The 19,410-nt window shown below is 37.6% G+C and overlaps 2 protein-coding genes and 1 long non-coding RNA gene across 4 annotated transcripts; all 3 read right to left on the bottom strand.

Moving 5' to 3' along the window:
- Positions 1 to 1,496: 1,496 nt before the first annotated feature.
- LOC124389082 (alpha-N-acetylgalactosaminide alpha-2,6-sialyltransferase 1-like) lies at positions 1,497 to 13,093 on the bottom strand. 2 transcript variants are annotated; one of them, XM_046854311.1, is made up of 10 exons: positions 12,990 to 13,093; positions 11,044 to 11,167; positions 10,629 to 10,938; positions 10,258 to 10,420; positions 9,907 to 10,075; positions 9,626 to 9,764; positions 8,928 to 9,031; positions 8,639 to 8,722; positions 3,263 to 3,362; positions 1,497 to 1,841 (listed from the first exon to the last, which is right to left on the bottom strand). In XM_046854311.1, the coding sequence occupies exons 2-10, from the start codon at positions 11,136 to 11,138 to the stop codon at positions 1,650 to 1,652; spliced, it is 1,356 nt and encodes a 451-aa protein (XP_046710267.1). In that variant the 5' UTR covers positions 11,139 to 11,167; positions 12,990 to 13,093; the 3' UTR covers positions 1,497 to 1,649. The 2 variants fall into 2 exon arrangements, with proteins under 2 accessions (XP_046710267.1, XP_046710266.1); XM_046854310.1 differs by lacking the exon at positions 12,990 to 13,093 and having other exon boundaries at positions 11,044 to 11,228.
- A 2,072-nt stretch (positions 13,094 to 15,165) lies between these two features.
- LOC124389094 lies at positions 15,166 to 15,832 on the bottom strand. Its single transcript, XR_006926509.1, has 2 exons — positions 15,715 to 15,832; positions 15,166 to 15,562 (listed from the first exon to the last, which is right to left on the bottom strand). It is a non-coding gene; the product is annotated as an uncharacterized LOC124389094 (long non-coding RNA).
- A 798-nt stretch (positions 15,833 to 16,630) lies between these two features.
- LOC124389373 (alpha-N-acetylgalactosaminide alpha-2,6-sialyltransferase 1-like) lies at positions 16,631 to 17,500 on the bottom strand. Its single transcript, XM_046854750.1, has 3 exons — positions 17,476 to 17,500; positions 17,060 to 17,249; positions 16,631 to 16,917 (listed from the first exon to the last, which is right to left on the bottom strand). The coding sequence occupies exons 1-3, from the start codon at positions 17,498 to 17,500 to the stop codon at positions 16,719 to 16,721; spliced, it is 414 nt and encodes a 137-aa protein (XP_046710706.1). The 3' UTR covers positions 16,631 to 16,718.
- Between the last annotated feature and the right edge of the window lie 1,910 nt (positions 17,501 to 19,410).

Raw genomic sequence — 19,410 nt, 5'->3', positions numbered from 1 at the left:
GGATAAATTTTTCTTCACTTGAACCAGTTTTAGCATGCCGTGCACAAAAAGCACAAAGTCATCTCCATAAAGACATGCTTTACATGGCTTGGAGTGAAAGATCTCCTGCTATAAAGCTCGGATTCCAACACTATTGAACACCTTTGGAACGAATTGGAATGGCACCACTGGCCTCCTCGCCTCACCTACATCAGTTCACGACTTTACTCACGCCTTTGTGCATGAATGACAAGAAATCTCCTTTTAACCAGAAAGAAGATTTTATATATATATCTCAAGTTCAGAAGTTCATAATTTGCCTGGACAGATGTTTTTATCAGGTCAAACTCATTTGCATGCTTCCACACGTGCTGTATTATCTGCTTCAGATGATATCTGCTTCCACCTGCTGTCCAATAGGCGCAATTACACAATTTCAACACTATAAAAATTACAGGACGAATCACATTGTCCCTGGTCTTAAACTACATTGGATTCACAGTACACACAGTTTATTTTAATAATTGTATTTTAATAGTCTTTATATAAATAGATTTACTGTATACATATAATGTGAGAATAATGCCTGTCAAACACTGGAAACACGTTGTCTTTTATGTTTTTTGAGACATACGTATGTTCCTTTGGTTTCAAACTGGGTAAAAGTGGAGGGTTGTGTTATGAAGGACATCCATCGTAAAAACATGTTCCAAATCAAATATGCGGATCACAAATCAGAAATTTATAGCAGATCGGATGAAGCCCTGGAAACAGAAAGGAGGACAAGGAGACGTGGTGGTGGAATGAGGAAGTGCAGGAGAGCAGAAGGAGAAAGAGGTTGAAGAAACAGGATTGGGATTGACAAAGTGATGAGAAAAGTAGGCAGGAGTACAAGGAGATGCAGCAGCAGGTAAAGAGGGATGTGGCGAAAGCAAAGGAAAAGGCATATGAGGAGCTGTATGAGAAGTTGGACACTAAGGAAGGAGAAAAGGATTTGTACTGATTGGCCAGGCAGAGGAACCGAGCTGGGAAGGATGTGCTGCAAGTTAGAGCAATAAAGGTTGGAGATGGAAATGTGTTGACTAGTGAGGAGAGTGTGTTGAGAAGATGGAGGGAGTATTTTGAGCAGCTGATGAACGAGGAAAATGAGAGAAAGAGAAGGGTGGATGATGTGGAGATGGTGAAGCAGGAAGTGAATAGGATTACCATCGTATATCTGAAATAGATGGACATTTGGTGCAACCCAGATGAGGATGAGGTTCCCTCTTGAGTCTGGTTCCTCTCAAGGTTTCTTCCTTATGCCATCTCGAAGAGTTTTTCCTTTCCACAGTTGCCACCGGCTTGCTCATCAGGGACAAAATGACATTTTTGGAGACAAGGTGAGGGAGGTGAGATTAAAATGGTTTGGACATGTGCAGAGTACGGACATGGGGTATATCAGTAGGAGAATGCTGAGGATGGAGACACCAGAAAGGAAAAAAAGAGGAAGACCAAGAAGGAGGTTTGTGGATGTGGTGAGGGAAGACATGCAGGTAGTTGGTTTGAAAGAGGCAGATGTAGAGGACAGGGGGGTATGGAGACGGATGATCCGCTGTGGCGCCCCCTAATGGGAGAAGCCGAAAGAAAAAGTTGTTATAGAAAAAGTATAGAAAAAAGTTTATTAAATCACATTAAGGCTGATTTAGTTCTTCCTCTCTTTGGTAAAGGTTGATGATTCCAGCTTTATGCAGCTTCTTCCATGTTTTCATTTCCAGGTTATAGTCGTGATTGAGGTAAAAAACAACACTGGTTTTCGTGTTTCTATCATAGTAATAGTTGGAGTATTTGCTGTGGTTTGCAGTGATGAATCCATAGACATCCACCTGAGTTACGAGAAGAGAAATGAGCTTTACATTCAGTCATAGATAATTAACTAGCACTATAATTATTACACTCAATGTACAATATTATTATATAAACATTAAGTAATACTAATAACGTTGAAGAGAAGCAGAAATGGCAGGTTACAAGCAGACCTATACAAACCGATCAGGCATAACATTATGACGTTATGACATTCAGAGTGAATAACACTGATGTTCTCTTCATCATGGCACCTGTTAGTGGGCGGATTTATTTATTAGTCAGCAAATAAATATTTAGTACTAAAAGTTGATGTTAGAAGCAGGAAAAATGGGCGAGCGTAAGGATTTGAGTGAGTTGGACAAATTGTGACGTCTAGACGTCTGAGTCAGAGCATCTCCAAAACTGCAGCTCTTGTGGGATGTTCCTGGTCTGCAGTGGTCAGTATCTATTAAAAGTGCTCCAAGGAAGGAACAGTGGTTAATCGGGGACGGGGTCGTGAGCAGCCGAGGATCATTGATGCACGTGAGGAGCGAAGGCTGATCCCTGTGGTACCATCCAACAGATGAACTCCTGTAGCTCAAACTGCTGAAGAAGTTAATGCTGTTAATGATCAATGAGTCGAGACTGTTTTGACAGTAAAAGGGGGACCAACACAATATTAGGCAGGTGGTCATAATGTAATGCCTGATCGGAGTATAATAATACTAATAACATCGAAGAGAAGTAGAACAAGACTGGTAATAAGAACAGTAATATTTTATATAATATGCTACCCCAATTACAAAAAAGTTGGTACACTGTGAAAATGTAAAAACATTTAATATTTATTTATTTATTTATTTCCACAATTTGTAGTTACAGTTTTTCACAGATTGCTAAAGCTTTGCCCACCTTTAGTTCTTAGAGCTTTGATAAGATACACTATTCATATCCGGTCAGCTCACTGATCTGCTATTTTAATAACACTTCGTTTGTTCCAGACTTTTGTTGCAGTTTTTTCCTTAAAATGGCAAAAATCACAGTTTAAACATTTGAATTGTTTTCTATGTTTTACTGTGAATAAAATATAGGATTATAAAATGTGCAAATTATTGCGTTCTACATTTTTTACATTTAACACAGTGTCCCAATATAATATAATATAATATAATATAATATAATATAATATAATATAATATAATATAATATAATATAATATAATAAATATTTAGTTATATTATATTATAAAATGTATAATATATATTATACAAAAGTTTGTTATTTCTATTTGTATTTATATTGTTACAACTGTGAAAATAATTAAAATAATAATACATTTAATTAATTATGCTGAAGCAACAACAAAAAAGCCATAATAAGTCATTGGTTAACTAATCCATACATTGTTGTTTCAGCAAAAATAATATACCCAACACATGAACACAGAGAGAACACTCACGATATCGCATGTGTGAAGAGCTAAGAACAATGCGAATGCTCCGTTGGTCGGTCTGTAAAAAGACCAGTACGAATTATCCAGAGTTCTGGATGGCATGAATCTGAAATAGCAAAAAATAAAAATAAAAATAAATATCAATAAATGTAATTGTGTCGGTTTGAATATTAAAATGTATACAGGAGTTTCTCCTTTCAAAGTTATTACAGTGACACAAGTGTGATTGTGATTAAAGATTAACACACATTCAGGGTTATCTGGTTTGTTTTCAGACTGCTAAGAAACAGCCATAAATGACATTATAAAGCCATAATCACCTGAAACTTCCCTTCAATAAAACTGGTACTGTCAGTAAATTTGAGCAAAGAAGGCTGTGAAAAAAATTGCCTTTATCTTTTGATCTTTTGTTCAAAACATTCAATAAAATACCCTTTATATTTATGGATATAAACAATTTACAAAAACAGTTTTATTAATTTTTTTGATCTCTATCAAATATATACAGTGGTGTGAAAAAGTGTTTGCCCCTTCCTGATTTTTTTTGCATGTTTGTTACACTTTAATGTTTCAGATCACCAAAATCATTTAAATATTAGTAAAAGATAACACAAGTAACCCAGCCATTAGGGTTGCACAAGGCAGGTCACTCTTAGTGCCGGTCCCAAGCCCGGATAAATGTGAGGGTTGTGTTATAAAGGACATCCAGCGTAAAACATGAGCCAAATCAAATATGCGGATCATGAATCAGAATTTCATACCGGATCGGTCGAGGCCCGAGTTACCAACCAATTTGACAACAGGGTACCGGTGGAAACCATGAACATTGGAGGTGGGTTTAAACTGTTCTTTCATGGTGTAGATGGAAAGTGAAATGGTGTAGGGGTGATTCTGAAGGAAGAGTACAGTAAGAGTGTAGTGGAGGTGAAGAGACTTTCTGATGAATGTGAAGCTGGAAGTTGAAGGCGTGATGATAAATGTCATCAGAACTTATGCTCCACAAGTGGGTTGTGAGATGGAGGGGAGGGAAAAATTCTGGAGTGAGTTAGATGAAGTGGTAGAAGGTGTACCTAGGAATGAAAGATTGGTGAATGGGGCAGACTTCACTGGGCATGTAGGTGAAGGGAACAGAGGTGATGAGGAGGTTATGGGTAGGTATGGCTTTAAGGAGAGAAATGTAGAAGGGCAGATGGATGTAGATTCCGCTAAAAGGATGGAAATGGCAGTGGTGAACACTTATTTAAAGAAGAAGGAGGATCATAGGGTGACGTATAAGAGTGGAGGAAGGTGCACACAGGTGGACTATGTTCTATGTAGGAGATGCAACCTGAAGGAGATTGGAGACTGTAAGGTGTTGGCAGGGGACAGTGTAGCTAGACAGCATTGGATGGTGGTCTGTAGGATGGTTTTGGAGGTGAAGAAGAGAAGAAGAGGAGGAGAGTGAGGACTGAAAGAAGAATAAGATGGTGGAAACTGAAGAAGGAAGACTGTAGTGTGCGATTCAGGGAAGAGGTCAGACAGGGGCTCGGTGGTGGTAAAGAAGTGCTTAATGACTGGGAAACTACTGCAGAAGTGATGAGAGAGACAGCTAGAAAGGTACTTGGTGTGACATCTGGAAATAGAAAGGAAGACAAAGAGACGTGGTGGTGGAATGAGAAAGTGCAGGACAACATAAGGAGAAAGAGGAGGGCAAAACAGAATTTAGATCGACAGAGTGATGAGAAAAGTAGGCAGGAGTACAAGGAGATGCGGCAGCAGGTAAAGAGGGATGTGGCGAAAGCCAAGGAAAAGGCATATGAGGAGCTGTATGAGAGGTTGGACACTAAAGAAGGAGAAAAGGATTTATACTGATTGGCCAGGCAGAGAGACCGAGCTGGGAAGGATGTACTGCAAGTTAGAGCAATAAAGGATGGAGATGGAAATGTGTTGACTAGTGAGGAGAGTGTGTTGAGAAGATGGAGGGAGTATTTTGAGCAGCTGATGAACGAGGGAAACGAGAGAGAGAGAGAGAAGGTTGGATGGTGTTGAGATGGTGAAGCAGGAAGTGGATAGGATAAGTAAGGAGGAAGTGATAGCAGCGATTAAGAGGATGAAGAGTGGAAAGCGTAGGTTAGACTGGGTGGAGAAAAATGGCAGGAGTAATTTGTGATAGTAGGGTATCTGCAAGAGTGAAAGGGAAAGTTTATAGGACTGTGGTGAGACCTGCGATGTTGTATGGGTTAGAGACAGTGGTATAAAGTAAAAGACAGGAGGCGCAGCTGGAGGTAGCAGAGCTGAAGATGTTGAGGTTTTCGTTGGAAGTGACAAGGATGGACAGGATTAGAAATGAGTTGTGGGAGGGACATGGGGTATATCGGTAGGAGAATGCTCAGGATTTAGAAAGCAGAAAGGAGGAAAAGAGGAAGGCCAAGGACATGGTATGGAGACGGATGATCCACTGTGCGACCCCTAATGGGAGAAGCCAAAAGAAGAAGAAGAAGAGTAAAAGATAACACAAGTAAACACAACATGCTGTTTTTAAATAAAGTTTTTTATTATTGAGGGAAAACAAAATCCAAAACTAAATGGCTCTGTGTGAAAAAGTGTTTGCCCGTCTGATAAAACTGTGGTTTATCACACCTGAGTTCAATTTCTCTAGCGACACTAAGGCCTGATTACTGCCACACCTGTTCGCAATCAAGAAATATCTTAAATAGGACCTGCTTGACAAAGTGAAGTAGACCAAAAGATCCTCAAAAGCTAGACATCATGCCGAGATCCAAAGAAATACAGAAACAAATGAGAAAGAAAGTAATTGAGATCTATCAGTATGGAAAAGGTTATAAAGCCATTTCTAAAGCTTTGGGACTCCAGTGAACCACAGTGAAAGCCATTATTCACAAATAGAAAAAACATGGAACAGTGAAGAACCTTCCCAGGAGTGGCCGGCCGATCAAAATTACCCCAAGAGCACAGCGACGACTCATCCAAGAGGTCACAAAAGACCCCACAACAACATCCAAAGAACTGCAGTCCTCACTTGCCTCAGTTAAGGTCAGTGATCATGACTCCACCATAAGAAAGAGACGGCAAAAATGGTCTGCATGGCAGAGTTCCAAGACAAAAACCGCTGCTGAGCAAAAAGAACATAAAGGCTCGTCTTAGTTTTGCCAAAAATCATGTTGATGATCCTTAAGACTTTTGTAAAAATACTCTGTAGACTGACAAGACAAAAGTTGAACATTTTGGAAGGTGTGTGTCCCAATAAATCTGGCAAAAAACACCGCATATCAGAAAAAGAACATCATACCAACAGTAAAATATGGTGGTGGTAGTGTGATGGTCTGGGACTGTTTTGCTGCTTCAGGACCTGGAAGACTTGCTGTGATAAATGGAACCATGAATTCTGAATGTCCAGCCATCTGTTCCTGACCTCAAGCTGAAGTGAACTTGGGTTCTGTAGCAAAACAATGATCCAAAACACACCAGCAAGTCCACCTCTGAATTGCTGAAGAAAATCAAAATGAACACTTTGGAGTGGCCTAGTCAAAGTCCTGACCTGAAGCCTATTGAGATGATGTGGCTTGACTTTTAAAAGGCGGTTCATGCTCGAAAACCCTCCAATTTGCCTGTATACAACAATTCTGCATAGATGAGTGAAGCAAAATTCCTCCACAGTGCAGTAACATACTCATTACAAGTTTTTGCAAACACTTAATTGCAGTTGTTGCTGCTAAGGGTGGCCCAACCAGTTATTGGGTTTAGGGGGCAAAACCTTTTTCCACAGTTTTTGGATTTTGTTTTTCCTCCATAATAAAAACACTTTCACACCACTGTAACTATGGCACAATTATTGGCAACCCTATGAATTCAAATTCATATTTAAACTATAATCCAATTGATCTTTTACATATTTTCTTATATACTTGGGTGACTAGGGACAAAAAATCGTTTGACTATGACGTATGTAAAACATACAGAATGTCAGGAATGCAGTTGTGGTGCTTTTTTTAGCACATTTGCACAACAAGTTGTTACTTTATCACTGGACTGGTGCAGCACAAAAATGTCAATCAAAGACAAGACAAGTTCCAGTCAACTTTAAATGTTATGAACCTGGAAGTGTATTTTCTTAAGCCATTGAAAAGAGGATGTTTTGAGTAACCAAAAAAATTGTCTCTGAAAGGGTGCCAATAATAGTCACACATATTTAACAATATTTATTTTGTATTTATTTTTTGGATAAAATTGTGTTTTGCTGTTCATAGACTTTAGTTCAGCATTCAACACAATCATCCCTTCTCAATCACCTGATTGAGAAGCTGCGCCTACTCTGCCTGGACAAGTCCCTCTGTAACTGGATCCTGGACTTCCTGACTGGGAGACCTCAGTCGGTCTGGATCGGAAACAGCATCTCCAGCACCACCACACTGAGCACTGGGGCTCCTCAGGGCTGTGTGCTCAGCCCACTGCTGTTCACTCTGCTGACTCACAACTGTGTAGCAATGCACAGCTCGACCCACTTCGTCAAGTTTGCCAATCAGCAAAAACGACGAGTCAGCATACAGAGAGGAGGTGCAACAGTTAACAGCCTGGTGTGCAGCGAACAACCTGTCTCTAAATGTTGACAAAACCAAAGAGATGGTTGTGGGCCATTCTCCACTGATCATCGATGGATCCAACAGCAAGAAAACATAGCAGCGTCTCTACTTTCTCAGAAGGCTAAGGAAAGCTTATCTCCCTTTCTGAGGACCCTACAGAGGATCGTGAGGACGGCTGAGAAGATCATCTGAGTCTCTCTCCCCTCGATCATGGACATTTACACCACACGCTGCATCCGCAAAGCCAACGGCATTGTGGACGACCCCACACACCCCTTACACACACACACTCTTTACCCTTTTAGGAAAGCTGTTCCGAAGCATTTGGGCCGTCACAACCTGTGCAACAGCTTTTTCACGCAAACCATATGTTTTTCAACACACAGAACTGAACTGAAACTCAGCACACACTCATGATTCATCTCAATTCATTCCACCACCATTTATTTATTATTTATACTTAACCATATTATTCCTTTTACATGCTGTTTTTGCACCACATTGTGTTTGTTTTACATATAATCTGTTGATCTTTATTGTCCTCTTTGCACAGTACTGTATATTCAGAATTTATAGTAGGTTTACTATCTGTATTATGTGTATTTGTCCCACACTGTCTTGTGTTGTCTGTCTGTCTGTACTGTCTTTTATTTCTGCACTCGGTTGTATAGCAGAAATGAAAATAAAAGCCACTTGACTTGACTTGAACAAGAGATCCGAAAAGTTCAACAATTAAGTCAAATTTTCACAGACTTCTTTGGTCATATTTACCATACTTGGTGGAAAGCACTGTAGATCAAACCTGTTGCGAATGTATCTTAGGAAGTCTGGGTGAAGGACGTAAAATCGGTCCTCTCGGAGCGGGTCGCTGTAGTAGGTATGTGGCCTGAGTAAGATCAAGTTCATCAGGTTATTCATGTTTTACAACTGCAGCACAATTTTACAGCCATATTTACACAATGACTTAGTACTGAATCAATATCTCTGTCTCGTCGATAGCATCTATATAATAAAATGTATAAGCTTGGTAAATATTTGCTCGTAGGTTTTATGACATTTAAACAGTGCCATATGTAAGACTGATATCTTACCTGTGACCTCTGTATTCTTCGTTAGTTAGCCTTTTTTTCTCCAGGAGGCCTTCCAGCCACACGAAATCTCGAAGACCCTCCGGAATCAGTACATATTTAATCCCCTTTGGGGGGAAAAATTCTGATTATCTTTTAATGTAAATTACCACTTTTTTCTTTTTTTTTTCCTTTTTTTTTTTTTTTACGTTCACAAACATTGATTATTAGGTTTTTATTGTTGTTAATTTCCTTTAATATATATAGAGTTGAGTTAAAATTTTGCATCCATTTTAGTACAAAATTACACAGAAAAACAATAAATCAACAGGAAAAGAACAAAAGAGGATTTTACTTGTTACATATACATTACAGCAGAGTGAAATTCTCTCTGTACATATTAGAGTACAATTCAAGGAATATATAAAATGAATATATAAACCATACAGACAGACAGACAGACAGACAGATAGATAGATAGCAAAAATAAATAAACTATGTATACATACATATATAAAGTGAAAATTAACACAAGCATAAGAAAGAAAGAAAGAAAGAAAGAAAGAAAGAAAAGTATATATAAAATTAATAAATAAATAGAAGCTGTAACTCCTGCCCTGGAGCAAGTCCTTTAATCCTTTTGTACTTTATCACTCCCAAAATCACAGGCAGGCACTTGTGCACGTCAATATATTTCTGTGACTCATCAACAAAACACCTACCTCATCACGTGGAGCTCGGTTGAAGCCATGATTCCTCAGTATTAAACTAGACTGGATTAAGGAGAATGACGTGTGCACATACACAGAGGTTTTATTTCCGACATCTTCCTCGAAGCCTTTAGTGACAGCTCCGTTCACTCTGTTCGAAACAGATGTTAAAGAGGTTCAGTCCTCATGTCTGAATCCTCAATGTCAAAAAGGCTTTTGAGCAATGCTCTTAGGTGAAGAATGATTTCAGAGAGAGAGAAAAGCAAGGCAGGAGCTGCAGGTACTTCTCTGACCTGAAGACATAATCGTGAGAGTCGATTTCTTTGCCCCTTTTAGAGCCGTACAGAATGCCACCGGTGCCCACCACAGCACAGCGGATACATCCATCTGTGGATCCATTTGGCACTTGGAGAAGCTGATTGTGTTTAGGCTTCGGGATCAAATCCACTGATCTTTTAATGCCTTTAGAGAAACTCAAATTTACAAAAAATTATTACTGAGCTTAGCTTAAAGCACTTTTTATTTTCTTTCAAACATATCAGCATCCAGACACCCGAATACTCTCATAGTGAGCTCTCAAATAAAAACAATTTTATGAAAAACTTTTGAAAATTTTTTTTTTTTGCCAAACCTAAACTACTCACCAGTATAATTAAATTCCATAAACCCAAACGGATTGTTGAAGTGTGCCAGTCTGTTCCATTCGCTCAAATTGAGAAGGTCTTTGTAAAACCAAAGCTGGATGTTCCACAGTACAGTGTCCTGAAGCTCTCTGTCTTTAGAGTTCTGGAGAGACTTTGAACAGACCTAGAAACAAAAATGAGACAAAACCTGATGCCAATAAACAAGCTATTAAACGAAATAATATATAATTATTTTTCTTAATTATACAAATTCTAGATAAAAGAGATCAAGATGCACAGATTCCAAACTTATAAAAAAAAAAAAAAAAAAAAAAAAATAATAATAATAAAAAGACAAAAAAGACAAAAAAAAAAAAAAAAAAAAATCGGACCTGCTGCCGTGGTGCTTCACCGCTCCGCATATAAACATCCTCGAAGTCCCATTTGGGCATCTTTTTGAAATCCTTCTTGTAGAGTATGGGAATGGGTGTCAGGTGGAGAAGATGTTTGATCTTTGTCGCGTTTGAAGGCACGAGATTCTCCAGCAATCCTTTTGTGTTCCGCGAGCGTGGAGACGAGTTCAGCAAAGGAACATCCACAGTGGTTCTTAGAAGCTCCTCTGGGATTTCATCTCCACTTTGCCAAAAAAAGGAATCGATTTTCCTTCCAAGAATATCGATCCGTTGGGAACTTTTTGCCTTACTTTTTTTTTTTTAGAAAAAATATTTTTTTTTATAAATATACACTGAATTTCCAGCTCTAGTATCAAAATCTATCCAAAAAAAAAAACCACACCAAACTTCTTACCTGTGCAATGTTTCCGGCACGTTGGTCCAAATTACGATATAAATCATGCTACAGCAAAGCAGGAACATCAAAACACGAACCACTTGGGGCTGCATAGTTCTGGATCACCTTGTCCTTCATAAGTCTTGTTTGAAAATAAGGGTGTGAGACTGAGTGGCTTTTAGAAATGTCACACGTACGTGACCGTATTGCTCAAGTCTCCTCGTTTTGGGATTGAACGTGCTGTTTTTTTTGTTTTGTTTTTTATCTCCTTGAGCAAATTTGTCATAGGGTTTATTTACAGACATACCCTGAATAAAAAGTCATGACTTCCTAATAAGATTTTATCACAAAAGGTGGGGATGGAAGATTAATGGTAAATGTATTATGATGATGTTTGTCTTGGATAAACTGTTTCAGTATCACTGTAAAAAGTGACTCGTTGTCCCAAAAAAGATGATGTGTATTGATATGCAACTTTGAACACTGAAAAATCTCATTTTCAGGTATTTTTCAGGTGAGTATCTGAAATGCATGTAAAGTGAGTTCTAATTGAATCTGAGACATAGTATTATATCATTGTTTTTTTTTTTTTTTTTAAATAATTTGGAATTATTTTATTTTATTTAAGGATCTTAAAACACTGTATATAACCTCTGTACTATACATGTACATATTACATAGTATATCTTTTTACTCCTCATTACAGCTGCACTATTTTTTTTATCTATATGTATCTTTATGTATCTTGTATTTCACATTATATATATATATATATATATATATATATATATATATATATATATATATACACACAGTATAGACCAAAAGTTTGGACACACCTTCTCATTCAAAGAGTTTTCTTTATTTTCATGACTATGAAAATTGTAGAGTCACACTGAAGGCATCAAGGGCTATTTGACCAAGAAGGAGAGTGATGGGGTGCTGCGCCAGATGACCTGGCCTCCACAGTCACCGGACCTGAACCCAATCGAGATGGTTTAGGGGTGAGCTGGACCGCAGAGTGAAGGCAAAAGGGCCAACAAGTGCCAAGCATCTCTCGGGGAACTCCTTCAAGACTGTTGGAAGACCATTTCAGGTGACTACCACTTGAAGCTCATCAAGAGAATGCCAAGAATGTGCAAAGCAATAATCAAAGCAAAAGGTGGCTACTTTGAAGAACCTAGAATATGACATTTTTCAGTTGTTTCACACTTTTTTGTTATGTATATAATTCCATATATAATTCCACATGTGTTCATTGATAGTTTTGATGCCTTCAGTGTGAATCTACAATTTTCATAGTCATGAAAATAAAGAAAACTCTTTGAAAGAGGTGTGTCCAAACTTTTGGTCTGTACTGTATATATACTGTATATATAGTAGACTGTTTATTCAGCTTGCACGTTTCTTAAATGCCATAATCTTATAACCTTTCACTTCTGTGCATTCCTCTTCAATGCCATAGCTTTTCTGTACTTCTTAATGATGTGCACACGTCTCTGCACTGTTATAGACTTTATATTTATTCACTGTACATATGCTTACATATATATTACATGCTGTAAATATGCTACATATTTATCTGCACTTCTGGTAGATGCCAAACTGCATTTCATTGCTCTGTGTGCGTCTGTCTGTCTGTCTGTCTGTCTGTCTGTCTGTCTGTCTGTCTCTCTCTCTCTATCTAGTATACCAGCAGGAACTGCCACAGCATGCATTTAGAATCATCACAGAAACGACCCCTTAGAGACTGTAATAGTGCTGAAAGGTATCGAGGTCTTGACAGGGTTATCACATGTGTTTTGCTACTAGGCCTAATATATGCAATTAATCTAAGTTACTCAAAAGAACTCTGCTACTAATAAAAAATAAATAAATAATAAATTCAAATGTTTAACAATTACAGATTCAACAGTGCTACTGTTAAAGAACTGAAAGTATGTAAAAGAAATACATGTACTTACCTTACAGTACATGCCTTACTCATGTCCTTCCATATTGTCAGTAATCTGTTTTTCTTGCATTGTTTAAAAGTAAATGTTGAAGAAACTAACAGTAAATATTAAGCTTTTTCAAGCTTGAGGAAATAACATGAAGGGAAATGTAAATGTGTCTAAACTCATCTGTGAAAAATATATATTTTTTTAAGTGTTTATTTATATTGTTCATTCATCTGTCATTATTAATATCTATCTAGCTACAATGCACTTCTGGTTAAATGCTGGAATCGGAAAACCTGGCTTTGGAAACGATTGTTTAAATCTGTCCTCGCATGAGTAATATCAGGAACTCGAAATTTGACCATAAAAAGATAAAAACTTGTGATTAAATCTATGATGTCAAAACAGCTGCCAGTCATTTACATTGTTCTATGGTAAGATGAATAAACAGTACAGTATATAAGATTACTGTAATATAAACAACTTTGAGTTGTACCACACCCAACAAACATCCTTTATTTTACTACTATGGAAAGCTCTCATTCACTCCACCCTCAATCAATATTATACGTGAGCTTGTATTTATTCAAAACCGCAATGACACTGTTCACAACACGTTTAAGCAAATTAAACATAACAAATCAGAATATTATCACAATACCACAAACCAAATGACACATAGGTTGCCAAAGAAGACGACTGCTGTAAAACAAAAATTCATCATGGTTGCAAAGAGTGATTATTTATTTATTTATTTATTTATTATTTTAGCTGCATGGATGGTTCCCAAGAGCAAAGTGACCTCCATAGTTCATAAACAGAATAAAATTGTTGGAACAACCTCTTTTTGTTATTCAGAGAGAAGGGCTTTGGTAAAAAAGGATAAAGAACCTCCAGAGATGATGTTTGGAGATAGAAGAAGACAACATTAACCACAACACTGAAGATCACAGCTTTAATGGCATGTGGAGTGTCCAGACAGAAGATTCTCCTTATTGGATTTAAAAATTGTTTTGAATGCCAAATTTGTACTCAAACCAACCCTGGTACAAACATCCACACCGCAATGAACGTCAAGGAGATCACACCGTTTCTTCATTCTAAAGTTTTATTGAATCTCTTGACCTGTGCTGCTTCAACATGATTGGCTGATTCGATAACTACGTAAATCTACAAATGTATCTAATATAGTGGATGGCGAGTATATGCTGCCTGGCTGAGAAAAAAGAAATGCACACGCTAATATACCGCCTTTTTTTTTTTGTTTCGATAAGCTTCTGCAATGTAACGATAGTTATTTCCGTTCATATCTTGGGAAGTTCTTGTACTGATGAGCAGAGATTCGGACCGATGCGTAAAGTCCTCTCCAGTACATCCCAAAGATTCCCAACAGGGTGAAAGTCTGGTCTCTGTGGAAATCCATGTGTGTTGCAAATCTATGTGTGAAAACATCTCATATTTCTTGAACCACAATTTAGGAATCCGGTTTTGTCATCCTGGAACATGCCTGTTCCAGCAGGAAGAAAAAAAATCCATTGATTGAAAAACCTGGTCATTCGGTATATTCAGGTAGTCAGCTGACCCTGTTTTTTTTGCCGACATAACGTTGCTGAATGAAGCGACCCCAGATCATTACACTGCCCCCACAGGCTTGTATGGTAAGCACTAAGCATGATAGGTACATCATTTTCTCCTCTTCTGTTCTGATCCTGGTTCATCCATCACTCAGGAAAAGAGTAAATCCGAACCCATCAGGCCTTAATGACCCATTTCCATTGCGTCAGAGTCCAATCGTTATTCTCGCTAGCAAATCGAAGCCTTTTCTCAGATCAGTTTGATTTCACTAAATGTTTAAGTTATCACAAAATATATTTTTTTTCTCTGACTATTTCTTTCTATTTCTTCCTTGAAGATGATGGATCACCACTGGATCACTGGAAGGACAGATCTTAACCTAAGTTTAAAACAATCTCTTTAGTTCTTTGTTTGACTTTTCTGAAACAGAGTAAGATCTTCTCCATGATTCTAGGATATGTCTTCACACATGGTTGTTTAACAAATGAGAATCTACTCATTGCATCAGTTAGGATAAATCATATTGTTATATATGTGCAGTTAAAACATATTAGTAGCTGCAGTAATTATCCAATAACGATTATCCATTAATATCAGATAATAGTTCATATCCAATAGGCTCTTGTCTGTTTGCTTAGTCAAATCCATGTGGTGACTTTATTGGACCTTGCAGTGTATATACTGTATATAAACACACAAATAAGTATCTACACCCAATATTTACTTCATAATATTCCTAACAAGGTTACAAATTGTGTACAGTTGAAGTCTAAAACACAGTGAGCTTTATTAGCATATCCTCCTATGGTGGCCATCAGAATTATTTGCATTTGCAACTGAAGCAACATTCTTAACTTTCCATTTCCGCCATGACAGACTAGGGTACGGTGTAGTTCTTTTTTTTTTTTTAGATAGAGTAAAGCTTCAGCTGTTCCTCCATGTCTTTCTCAGTCACCTCCCCGAACGTGTCCTGGTTTTCTTTGAGCAGTTTGAGGATGGCGGAGAGTTGCTCCCGCTGGACTCTAAAAGGCACACAGTGGAGAAACGTGTGAGAAAACGTGAGGCGGAGGTTACGTTTGCATAAAGAGGTGGCAAGAAAGTGAAATCAGTTCTCGAAAGATTGACGTGTTGGAAGCAGGTAATATGGGAGAGAGAAAAAGAAAGAAAGATTCACCTTTGTTCTTCCTCCAGTTCTTCTTTACTCATCATCTTCTCCAGCTGGCTTGTGCGCAACATACCAGGCATGTACCTTAGGGCTTGATCCTCATCAGCCATCCTGTTTACTGTAAGACAACACACACACAATTTCTGATTGGCTGGAAGGTGTGTGTTGAACAAACACTAGTTGTAGTCACCCTATTTACATGTATTGGGGTGTAACGGCACACAAAATTCATGGTTTGGTACGTATCTCTGTCACGGTTCAGTTTAATTTTGGTTGAAGAAATGCAAAACATACCTGTGCCAAAAGGAAAAAAATCCACTGATGGAAAAACCTGATTATTTTACAAATAACCCTGTAGACAGCAGTGTAATTTTACCAGACAATCAATTACAAAAGTTTTACTCCTATTCAAGAGATTGAATTAATTTAATTTATTTCCTCATCAAAATTATCAACCTGCATTCTCGATCCTTTGCCTACAAGTTTCCTTCAATATATAATTCCAGAGGTAATTAAACTTGTTTTGAAAATAATAAACTTTTCCATTAGCGCTGGTTTTGTACCTAAATCCTTTAAACTGGCAGTTATCAACCCCCTAATTAAGAAACCTTAACTTTTACCCTGTCAGCTGTCCAACTACAGGCCCATCAACAGGAAAAGAACAAAAGAGGATTTTACTTGTTACATATACATTACAGCAGAGTGAAATTCTCTCTGTACATATTAGAGTACAATTCAAGGAATATATAAAATGAATATATAAACCAGACAGACAGACAGACAGACAGACAGACAGACAGACAGCAAAAATAAATAAACTATGTATACATACATATATAAAGTGAAAATTAACACAAGCATAAGAAAGAAAGAAAGAAAGAAAGAAAGAAAGAAAGAAAGAAAGAAAGAAAGAAAGAAAGAAAAGTATATATAAAATTAATAAATAAATAGAAGCTGTAACTCCTGCCCTGGAGCAAGTCCTTTAATCCTTTTGTACTTTATCACTCCCAAAATCACAGGCAGGCACTTGTGCACGTCAATATATTTCTGTGACTCATCAACAAAACACCTACCTCATCACGTGGAGCTCGGTTGAAGCCATGATTCCTCAGTATTAAACTAGACTGGATTAAGGAGAATGACGTGTGCACATACACAGAGGTTTTATTTCCGACATCTTCCTCGAAGCCTTTAGTGACAGCTCCGTTCACTCTGTTCGAAACAGATGTTAAAGAGGTTCAGTCCTCATGTCTGAATCCTCAATGTCAAAAAGGCTTTTGAGCAATGCTCTTAGGTGAAGAATGATTTCAGAGAGAGAGAAAAGCAAGGCAGGAGCTGCAGGTACTTCTCTGACCTGAAGACATAATCGTGAGAGTCGATTTCTTTGCCCCTTTTAGAGCCGTACAGAATGCCACCGGTGCCCACCACAGCACAGCGGATACATCCATCTGTGGATCCATTTGGCACTTGGAGAAGCTGATTGTGTTTAGGCTTCGGGATCAAATCCACTGATCTTTTAATGCCTTTCACTTCTGTGCATTCCTCTTCAATGCCATAGCTTTTCTGTACTTCTTAATGATGTGCACACGTCTCTGCACTGTTATAGACTTTATATTTATTCACTGTACATATGCTTACATATATATTACATGCTGTAAATATGCTACATATTTATCTGCACTTCTGGTAGATGCCAAACTGCATTTCATTGCTCTGTGTGCGTCTGTCTGTCTGTCTGTCTGTCTGTCTCTCTCTCTCTATCTAGTATACCAGCAGGAACTGCCACAGCATGCATTTAGAATCATCACAGAAACGACCCCTTAGAGACTGTAATAGTGCTGAAAGGTATCGAGGTCTTGACAGGGTTATCACATGTGTTTTGCTACTAGGCCTAATATATGCAATTAATCTAAGTTACTCAAAAGAACTCTGCTACTAATAAAAAATAAATAAATAATAAATTCAAATGTTTAACAATTACAGATTCAACAGTGCTACTGTTAAAGAACTGAAAGTATGTAAAAGAAATACATGTACTTACCTTACAGTACATGCCTTACTCATGTCCTTCCATATTGTCAGTAATCTGTTTTTCTTGCATTGTTTAAAAGTAAATGTTGAAGAAACTAACAGTAAATATTAAGCTTTTTCAAGCTTGAGGAAATAACATGAAGGGAAATGTAAATGTGTCTAAACTCATCTGTGAAAATATATATTTTTTTAAGTGTTTATTTATATTGTTCATTCATCTGTCATTATTAATATCTATCTAGCTACAATGCACTTCTGGTTAAATGCTGGAATCGGAAAACCTGGCTTTGGAAACGATTGTTTAAATCTGTCCTCGCATGAGTAATATCAGGAACTCGAAATGTGACCATAAAAAGATAAAAACTTGTGATTAAATCTATGATGTCAAAACAGCTGCCAGTCATTTACATTGTTCTATGGTAAGATGAATAAACAGTACAGTATATAAGATTACTGTAATATAAACAACTTTGAGTTGTACCACACCCAACAAACATCCTTTATTTTACTACTATGGAAAGCTCTCATTCACTCCACCCTCAATCAATATTATACGTGAGCTTGTATTTATTCAAAACCGCAATGACACTGTTCACAACACGTTTAAGCAAATTAAACATAACAAATCAGAATATTATCACAATACCACAAACCAAATGACACATAGGTTGCCAAAGAAGACGACTGCTGTAAAACAAAAATTCATCATGGTTGCAAAGAGTGATTATTTATTTATTTATTATTTTAGCTGCATGGATGGTTCCCAAGAGCAAAGTGACCTCCATAGTTCATAAACAGAATAAAATTGTTGGAACAACCTCTTTTTGTTATTCAGAGAGAAGGGCTTTGGTAAAAAAGGATAAAGAACCTCCAGAGATGATGTTTGGAGATAGAAGAAGACAACATTAACCACAACACTGAAGATCACAGCTTTAATGGCATGTGGAGTGTCCAGACAGAAGATTCTCCTTATTGGATTTAAAAATTGTTTTGAATGCCAAATTTGTACTCAAACCAACCCTGGTACAAACATCCACACCGCAATGAACGTCAAGGAGATCACACCGTTTCTTCATTCTAAAGTTTTATTGAATCTCTTGACCTGTGCTGCTTCAACATGATTGGCTGATTCGATAACTACGTAAATCTACAAATGTATCTAATATAGTGGATGGCGAGTATATGCTGCCTGGCTGAGAAAAAAGAAATGCACACGCTAATATACCGCCTTTTTTTTTTTGTTTCGATAAGCTTCTGCAATGTAACGATAGTTATTTCCGTTCATATCTTGGGAAGTTCTTGTACTGATGAGCAGAGATTCGGACCGATGCGTAAAGTCCTCTCCAGTACATCCCAAAGATTCCCAACAGGGTGAAAGTCTGGTCTCTGTGGAAATCCATGTGTGTTGCAAATCTATGTGTGAAAACATCTCATATTTCTTGAACCACAATTTAGGAATCCCGGTTTTGTCATCCTGGAACATGCCTGTTCCAGCAGGGAAGAAAAAAAATCCATTGATTGAAAAACCTGGTCATTCGGTATATTCAGGTAATCAGCTGACCCTGTTTTTTTTGCCGACATAACGTTGCTGAATGAAGCGACCCCAGATCATTACACTGCCCCCACAGGTTTGTATGGTAAGCACTAAGCATGATAGGTACATCATTTTCTCCT

Source organism: Silurus meridionalis, chromosome 7 (genome assembly GCF_014805685.1).
Source record: "Silurus meridionalis isolate SWU-2019-XX chromosome 7, ASM1480568v1, whole genome shotgun sequence".
Taxonomy (NCBI): domain Eukaryota; kingdom Metazoa; phylum Chordata; class Actinopteri; order Siluriformes; family Siluridae; genus Silurus; species Silurus meridionalis.
This window is presented reverse-complemented; position numbering and strand designations above follow the sequence as displayed.